Raw genomic sequence first — 9,263 nt, forward strand, 5'->3', positions numbered from 1 at the left:
CTTGGCGGCATCGGGGCTTGCGGACATATTTTATGTAAGGGACATATAAGCTGTAGCACTCACTGCCTGTATTGTCTGGCAACATCGGCAAGACTGGACAACTGTAGCCTACTGTCCTACAGGTCTGTCAATGAATGAGTGACAAGGCAGTATATTAAAAGGTGTCAGCTATTTAAAAAAACAAAATGACATTAGGATAGGTAACATTAAGTACATGCAATATATAATGTGTTACATAAAATATGTTTCACTACAGGGACGGCCTTTGAGAGTGAGCCCTCAGCAGCCTGCCATCTCTAATCCTGTTCCACCCCCTCCTAAGCCAAAATCAGCAAGTGCTGATGCCGCCAAGCAGGAAAATGAGGAGATCTTGAACAGCATTCTTCCACCCAGGTATAGCTCCATACCATCAACAATATAACGTTCAACAAGAACAAACCACACTCTCATTTATCTCGACTTCTGCGGTTGCAGGGAATGGGTGGAGGGAAACCAGCTGTGGATGCAGCACGTGTCTAGTGCACCTTGTACCAGAACAGACGTTATTCGCCTGGAGGAACAGATGGACATAAAGCTGCAGCAATGGCTGGCCAGAGAAACAGGAATCTGTCCTGTCCGCAGGAAGCTTTACTCCCAGTGCTTTGGTAAGGAGGAGGCTGAGATAGTGGTGGTTTCACCCATATCAACATTAACTCAAATTGTCCTATTCTCCTAATTTTCTATTTCTTTCAGATGAGCTGATCAGACAGGTGACCATCAACTGCGCTGAGAGGGGTCTGTTGCTTCTGAGGGTCAGAGATGAGATTCAGATGACTATAGTTGCCTACCAGACACTGTACGAGAGCAGCGTGGCTTTTGGAATAAGGAAAGCACTGCAGGCTGAGCAGGGCAAGGCTGACATGGAGAAAACTGTAAGGACATTTAGTCATTTATTATGACCTACAACAAATAATTACATAAAGGGCACGAGGACCCAGAATCGGAAATGTTTGCAGCACTTCATAGATAAGATCTAAAGCCAAAGGAATATAGTTATAAACTGTTTTTCAGTAAGTTATCCAGCAGAGAGCACCATTTCACTTTAAGAGTGTAACATAAGGACGGGGGTAGTGCTCTTTGCATAACTGACGTACAAGTTTGTCTTTTCACACATGCCTAGATTTGTGATCTGGAGGAGGAGAAAGCAGACCTCAAGAAGCAACTGAACGAACAGAGAGCCATCTCTGAAACTATTAAAAAGAGAGAAAACGAAAAGCGACAGTTGGAGGAAAAGAAGCTCAGTGAAGAGATCGAGTTCCTGAAGAGAACCAACCAGCAGCTCAAGGTGATGTTTCTTTTTTACGTACCAAAGAAAAACAATCTTTTAGATTCAGAACCAATAGCAGCCATGTTGTCTTGTCTTAAGATTTTTACATTTGTCTTCCTATTCAGAACCAACTGGAAAAGATCCTTACACCAAAGAATTAACTTCGCCAAACCAGAACCGGGTCTTCATTTCCCAGTACAGAATGTGACATTTGTTCTTTGTCTCGTTTCTAAATGAATTCATATAAACTTAACCGATTGTAATTAAAGAGTATTTTATTACAGCATGGCAAGTACAGTTCACAATAACTGTACCTTTCTCTTGAACATCAAGAGAGCATTACACCTGTAAATGATGAATTAAATGTCATTCAAAAACAGTCCTGGAGACTGGAACAGAGAGACGGTCATGGTAATGATAAGGCATCAAGTGGCCACTTGATAAAGACCATTTAACAATTAGTCAGCATTCCACCTTCTGTCAACTCTACACTATCAATAAAAGCATGTTCTTTTGGGCTAGTTTAAATAAAGATTTATTACAAACGTTGAGTTTCACGACTCCAGTCTAGTGTTTTGGTCGTTTGGCCTTTTGGCCGTCTTTGGCCGATGCTGGGGCCTGTCTGTTCTTGTTCTTGTTCTTCACATTGTGTGTTTCGTAATAGCGGACACCAACTTTCTTCGTCTTCTTAGCATGGTCCATTGCTCGTCTCTGTAGAGATGGATAAAGAACAGAGGAAAAACATGAGCAACTTCATTCCTGTTACATCAGAAAGTCAAGTTTATATTTATATATACATATAGTGCCAAATCACAACAGAGGTTATCTGATGACACTTTTCATATAGAGCAGGTATACACTGTACTCTTGAATTTACAGAGATCCAACATTCCAAAAGAGGAATACACATTGAGCGAGCAAACGCGTCGACACAGAGATCTGTTTGACGTCAGAGAGGACAAACACTGCATACCTGTTTAGACGTCAGTCTGTGGGATTGGGTGGGCTCCTCGTCCTCCTCAGCTTTCCTCTTCTTGCTCTGCTGATTTGCATCTGAATTCAAACAAAGATTGACAAATGTGAGTCCTGACCAACCCAATTTGTATGGCTGCAGGCAAATACCGTACAAATCAGTATTTATGTGTCAAACTTGGGATAATACATACTCACACCAGTAAGACGGCATGCTTTTGTGGGCCTTTTATTTTGTTTCTGAGAAACTGTGAAAGTTTTTTTTGGAAGTCTGATCTTCCAAAACAAATAAATCTACCTTCAGCACCATACAAAGTCATGACAAACATGTTGATCGACTACCTTTCTTCTGTGCTTGCTTTGCTTGCTCTGCCGCCACTTGTTTAGTCTTGATGTCCGTGAACGCTTTGTCAGACAGTGCCTTAGGTATCCTGTCCAAAGTAGAAGAAGAGTGGATAAATCCCCAACAAAGCAAATGGTTGGGATCTGTTGTAATGAACAGCGATTATCTATGCAGCTATACTTGATTAAAGAACACAAAGACATGGAAAAGTTATGGAAACAGGCTCCTGATCAGAGATAAATACTACTGACTGCTGGTCCTCAGGGGCTTAAAGGCTGCTTAGCACGGACCAACTCAAATGCATGGCATCTCTCTGCCTGACAACTTCCTGTTACTTTACTGGACAAAAGAAATTAGGGCAAAACAAAGGAAATAGCTCAGTGAGGTTTGGTGGGGAGCATACTGACCGTATTGCAGAGAAGCGCTTGAATTTGGCCCGGTCCAGGAAATGCTTGTACTTAGAGATCTTGTCATCCAGCTCACGAATCACCTCCCGTGAACTCTTGTTGCTGGTTGCTTTGCCAGTCTGAGCGGTTGCAGGCTCGGCGTCAACAGTCTCTCCACTAGCTGGTTCAACATTGGCCCCGTCTGCCTCGGCGCTGCCGCCGCCCTCCTCCTCATCCTCATCCTCTTCTTCTTCACCGTCTTCCTCGCCATCAGAGCCAGAGAAGTCAGACAGCCCCAGGTCAGGCATCTCCACAGGAACCAAGTCTTCCTCGTTGAACTCGGGTGCCACATTGATTTTGCCAAAGTTCTGTCGCACATTAGACAGAATCTTCGTGACCTGCTCCTTCTTTCTCTGCTGCTGTTCCTCCGAGGTGGCGTCCGGATTGTCTGGCTGTTCCTCCTGCACATTCTCAACTGCCGCTGAGGGTGCTTCAACTGGGAATTGCCCCTTGCCCTAGAAAAACAACAGACCCAAAGCACAGGTTGAAAACACAGGTTGGTGTAGAGAAAAAGTAATTTACTGATGAAACAGAACAAAGTCTTACCTCATGATCCCCCTCAGCCCCAGGGGGTTTCACAAAGAAGGGGATACGTCCTCTCTGCCAATCATTCAACACCATTTTGGAGACTGTGGAGAGATCTGGCTCACCACCCTGTAGAATGCCAAGAATACGTTGCTCAAGTTAAGGATTTAAACTAGTGGTTCACACACACTTTGCTATTTAACTGGAAGCCAAAAATAAACCAGATGTATTGTGTAAGGATTTGGCGTTGCACTTCATAAAATGGAATTAAAATTCGTACTTGTACGTATACCGATATGATACTGTTATGTTATTTTTATAATAATAAACAACTCGATTTCAACTTCAGGCAGAGCAGTTTTAAGTCTATCCTGTTAATGTCCCGCAAGCAAGAAAATGAAAGCGGAAGATTCAGACCTTCAGAAGTTTCCCAGTGCGCATTGCCAGTTTCTCAAGGAATTCTTCAGGAGAGTTCCAAGTGGGGATGCGGTAAGTCTTCCGAATGTATTCTGGCTTGGCCCGCTCCAGCACTGCCGCAATGTGCTCCTCTGGGTTCTTGATCTTCTCCACTTGAACCTTTGTGAGGAAGGGGAAGAAGAAGGCGTGCAGTTTAAGATATGGACCAGCAACCTTTCAGTTATAGGGACTACGAGGCCTAAATGTTAAACCGAGGAACTGGAGGATCAGAATTGGAGCTGATTAAGGCACTTTTTAACAGCCGGGTATTAGCAAAAAGAATCCACTTTCAATTCTTTGTTCATTACGTTCCAGGTACTAGAGCTGTCAAAGATCCCACATTAACAGCCTGTCTTTCTGTGCTATGAGGAGCATGAATGATTCACCTCCATTGTATTGTATTGGAGCAGAGGTATGCGAGGCACATATCAGAAAACCTAAATAAAGAGACTTACCACTCCTTTCAGGACAATATCAGATTCACTGTCGTCTGAAGGGTAGACAACACCGGGACAGTCTATGAGGAAGATGCGCCTCATCAAAGTGATGTACTGCCACACCTAAAAAAAGGAAGGAGATTAATGTTTAAATGATTAAATCATTTCAGGTTCACATGAGATGTTGGATCTTGGAAAAATATATATTTTTTGTCAGTGCAAATCAAAGACTGTTTTGAATCTGTCCAAGAACTGTGATAATGGCTTCCTTTCTTTTCGCCATATGCTACAAACCATCTCGCTCTTCCACGACTGGTTCATCAGAGGGATCTTTTCACATACCTTACTACAAAGCAAGGAATCTTGCCCTCCCTGTCTGTCTGTCTTTCGCATTTAGGCCGCGGATCATTGGCTGCAGTTTACTTTTGCTGCTGGACACCGGATACACTACAACCTAACTCTTCTTCATGCCCTGCAGCACATCCGGTACCGGCAGCCAAGCAACAGGCCCTTTCTGAACGCGTACTGCACTAGCAAACATAACACACACATCCATCTGAACAACAGTAAGAATGAGGGTCACGGCAGTGCAGCCAGTATGTGGTGAGAATGAAAGGCAAGGTGAGAAATAAAGGAGGGTTGGACACAGCCCCCCCCCCCCTGACCCTGCTGTGGACATCGGGGTTATCAGGCCCTTGTTCGTTTCCAAACAGGATAAGCAGCCCCAGACAGAGGAAATTAAGGATGAAAATGGTTGTTGTTCTTTCTCTTGGCCCAGTCTCTCCGTAGATTTTCAGTTATGTGGTGAAGAGACTGAGCCAACTATTTCTGTTGTTGCAGCCATCAACAATTACCAAGTTAAGAAGAGGGACATCACATCACCTTCCCACTGAATCAAAACTCCTCTTTCCTCTTCACTCTCTACACAAAAACATTCCCTTTTTTGCTCTTATCCTTTTTCGATTAGTTGTGTATAATACTGGTTGGATCTTTTCTTTCATATTCTTGATTCTAGGCCTTTACAGCAAAGGTTCAAAGATTTTCAACAAGAGGCACTCATATGAACACTTAACCTTTAGAATTCAGTTTCATCATTTTCCTTAAAAAACTAAAAAAGGATTTCAAAACTGTTTCCTGTATTCCTTTTTACAGAGCCCTCCAGTGCAGTGCTTACTAAACACGCTTTCAATGTTGCTAGACTTCATATCACATGTGTACATTTAGCTTACATGGCTGAGATGAAACTGGAAACGTACCTTTGTTTCTCCGGCAAGGGGTGCCACATTGCAGACCTTCTTAGACCGCAGGGTGTTGATGACGGAGCTCTTTCCCACATTAGGGTAGCCAATGAAACCCACACTGATCTGTTTCTTGTCTGTGTGGAGCTGTGGGAGGCCAAAAATAAAGTCAGAATGTGGTGTTTCCTCAACAACAACAACCGCCGTCTGGTCCTCAGTCCACGGAGGTAATTTAAGATGGGGCTCTGTTGCCATTAGCAATAAACCAAGTGAACTTGTCATCACTCCAGAGCCACAATTTAGTTTGTTCAAAACACATACCAAAAGATATCTTTAAAAGGATTTCTTATGTCAACAAGAACATCACGGAACCTTTTAAAACAAGAGATGTAGCTAACTGTACTTTTTGTCCCAGGAGGTGGACTATGGAGGCTGTTTTTGGAACAAGTTTTTCATCTCGTTACCTCCAGACTCTTTGGTGAACGCAGTCCAGAGAATAACTTTTACAAGGAAAAAAAAAAAAAAACCCCATAGAAGTTTTCTCATAACAGCCTCTTTGAAATCCCAACATTCAATTTAACAAGAACATTCCATTTGAATATGAAACTTTATCAGATCTTTTAAGTCCCACGCTTTCACAAACACGTTACATTCCACAGTCACTACGTCACATTGCATGTTCAGGTCTACTTTTAGAGTAGAGCTCATTTTATGTCGGGTTAGAGATACACAATGCAACAAAAAGACGATGGAGAACCAAGCTCAAAGCACTAGCATCCTAAATTATAGCTTATAGTTTTTGTAATAAGTCAATCTATTTAAATAGTACGCTCATAAATCACAGGGCGTGCAATTTGAACATCCACGGCCAAAAGCAAATAAACAGTTTTAAAAGATTCCACTGAGTGGACAATAAGCTGAACGACATAAAAGGCAACAAGGTATGGTATCTGGGACTGTTATTGGAGCAGTAAATGGTTTTCCGCTTAAATCACAGGTATTTTGATTTTGAGCCATGTGCTTACCTTGCCAAACTGCCTGAGCAGCTGGATGAGGGAGCCCTTACCAAACGAGTTGGTCAGGCTGGCATGGAAAGCCAGAGTGGGGCACTCTTGGGATAACAGAGCTACCCAACGTCTCTGGTTCGAAATTGAGTGGAGACAAAGAGACATTTTTTTTTTTAAAAATCATACTACGACAAAACAGATGCATTCACTCCCAGTGAAATGGAAACTAAAGATGAACATGTTGTTGATTTCTTACCGTGACCCAGGTGGGGATGAGGTCACACTTGTTTAGAACAAAGATCAGATGTTTCCAGGATTTCTCTTTCTTCATGTATTTCTCGATGCTCTGGGAGCGCGTTCCCATGGGATCACGGGCATCAAGCACTTGGATGATGACATCAGATGAGTCAATCACCTATCGCAAGAAAACAGTCAGGAATGCAAAATGACCCCAGAGCGCGTCACGGTGACGCTACATTAGCACAATGCTGAGAGGAGGATGGAAACAATACCTTGTAAAGTTCTCCCCAGATCCTCTTGGACTGACCCTTTTTGAAGATTTCCTCACGTACTTCATCCCTGTTGCAACATGAGAATAAAACTAGCATTAGTGCGGGAAATTGTCATAATTAGCAATTAATGATCAATTATTGAGTTTTGGTTTAAAAATGCATTTTGTGAGGTCACAGTGACCGTAAACTTTGACAACTAAATTCTAATCAGTTCATGCTCGAGTCCAAGTGGAAGTTTGGGCCAAATCTGAAGAAATTCCCTGAAAGCGTTGCGGAGAAATCGCATAACGGGTCTTACCGGACCCCCATGTCCTCAATCACCAGGTCTTTGTCCTTGTCGGCATCATAGGTCCGGACTGAGGCCTCAGCCTTTTCTACGAGGTCCTTCACATCCTCCACCACGAGACTGGGCCTCTTCCTCTGAGCCTTGCGCCCAAATGTGGTCTCAAAACCCTCTGTGTCCAGAATGTGCACCTTGGAGTTCTGCAGGTGTAGAAACAAAGAAAATGATTAGACTTACAGCTCCGACTGTCGAACTTGTGTTTCTCCGACATAATACAACTGCTCAGTGCATATTCAAATGAGTAATAAGATATGAACATTTTCAGAATGAATCTTTTGTGACACAATGCAGGTGGAAATGTTTGTGTTACAACCAAGTTTCGATACAGTCAAAGTGATGCAGTCGTTCCAGAGGTTTCAGACAGAATCACAGAACAAATACATACAGTAAACAGAACAACCAAATATGCAACAACCATGCCAATGAAACAGCTTCGCCGGTTCCAGGACTGATTAAGTGTTCCAATGATATTTATCACAAGTCATGCCTCTATTGCAACACTGCCATGAGAGGTGGCAAACAGTTTACAGGGTTGTCAGAAACAATGATCTTTAAGGATTCAGGTTGCCTGACTATCTGCCAAGATCTTCAACAGGGCTTTCCAGTTCTTTGATAATGCATTCCACCTATGGAACCACAAACTCTGGTTCAACTCATCTGCCTTTTTGGAATGAGATCTGTCAACAGGGTCAATCAACAGCCCGACATCCAGATTTAAGAGCAATGTTTTTCACATGAATTGGCTATTAGCCGGTTGGTAAATGAGGAGGTCTTCACTACGTGGGGAAAAAAATAATGCTCCGCATAAGCATGAACGCTACACTGATCTGAGAAGCTGCTGGTCACATATACTCGTAATGTTACTGGAAATAACACAACCGAAAGTAAAGGAAACAAATCAGTATCTTTAACTGCTTCACATTTAGAGAAAAGTCTCAATTCCACGAGGGACTATATTTAAAAAAAAAGACTGAAACAGACCCAGTATGTTGGAAAAGAACAACTGGATGTTATTCAGAATTGCGTAGAAACGTCAACAGTTTTATATGCTAGTATACGTGCAATAAAATGTTTAAACGGTGTTAATTCACACATCTCCTCTAGAGAGTATTCCTGGGACAAATGGAAAATTAGGTGGACAGCACAGGCTTAAAAAGAAGAAGAAATAATTATTCCTTTACAGTAAAAGGAGCTTTCTGCATTTTATACTCACATGAGCTTTGACTCTATCATGCAGGAGGGACATGGGGAGTTTGCTTGGTCTCATCACCACACGATATGGATCCTTCTGTACAGCTCCCATCTCGTCTTGGAACTTCTGGAGGGAGGACTGCTTGATCACACGGGTATTTGCTGAAATACAGAAAATATGTGTATTGTTAGTGTTATTTGGAGACCCTAGGAAGACATGCTACCACACTCTGGAAGCCAAAGAGAATCTGAAAAAAGAATATTGTATTATCTTGCTAAAGTCACCAAATGTGCTAGTAGGGAGTGGTGCATTTAACACTATTCTCTTGAAATGGATTTTTCTATATTGCCAACATGGTGAGGTTTTTTTAAAAAGTGGCCCGGAACATTAAAAACTCATAACTTTATATTCTTCATGCAGTAAAATATCCATGTGTTCAGTGTTGTCTTGCCTATCACCGGACAAAAAAAACAAGTGTTTCTATAT

The 9,263-nt window shown here is 42.4% G+C and overlaps 2 protein-coding genes across 2 annotated transcripts in view; one reads left to right on the plus strand and one right to left on the minus strand.

Annotated features, from left to right (window-relative positions):
* dnali1 (dynein, axonemal, light intermediate chain 1) overlaps positions 1-1,857 on the plus strand; it is a 2,657-nt gene extending 800 nt beyond the window's left edge. The window contains exons 2-6 of the mRNA XM_031853502.1: positions 257-393; positions 475-644; positions 733-911; positions 1,160-1,324; positions 1,432-1,857. Of these exons, the coding sequence (XP_031709362.1) occupies positions 257-393; positions 475-644; positions 733-911; positions 1,160-1,324; positions 1,432-1,467 (687 nt within the window). The 3' untranslated portion in view covers positions 1,468-1,857. The remainder of the gene's footprint in view (positions 1-256; positions 394-474; positions 645-732; positions 912-1,159; positions 1,325-1,431) is intronic.
* The window catches only part of gnl2 (G protein nucleolar 2), an 8,926-nt gene continuing 1,228 nt past the window's right edge, over positions 1,566-9,263 (minus strand). Inside the window, 13 exon segments of the mRNA XM_031853503.1 lie at positions 1,566-2,017; positions 2,280-2,359; positions 2,621-2,709; positions 3,029-3,522; positions 3,614-3,721; positions 4,010-4,168; positions 4,504-4,608; positions 5,742-5,870; positions 6,749-6,862; positions 6,987-7,145; positions 7,243-7,309; positions 7,541-7,725; positions 8,799-9,047. Of these exon segments, the coding sequence (XP_031709363.1) occupies positions 1,874-2,017; positions 2,280-2,359; positions 2,621-2,709; positions 3,029-3,522; positions 3,614-3,721; positions 4,010-4,168; positions 4,504-4,608; positions 5,742-5,870; positions 6,749-6,862; positions 6,987-7,145; positions 7,243-7,309; positions 7,541-7,725; positions 8,799-9,047 (2,082 nt within the window). The 3' untranslated portion in view covers positions 1,566-1,873.

The sequence above is a fragment of the Anarrhichthys ocellatus genome, unplaced genomic scaffold (assembly GCF_004355925.1).
Source record: "Anarrhichthys ocellatus isolate YVR2014 unplaced genomic scaffold, GSC_Weel_1.0 scaffold13, whole genome shotgun sequence".
Classification (NCBI taxonomy): Eukaryota; Metazoa; Chordata; class Actinopteri; order Perciformes; family Anarhichadidae; genus Anarrhichthys; species Anarrhichthys ocellatus.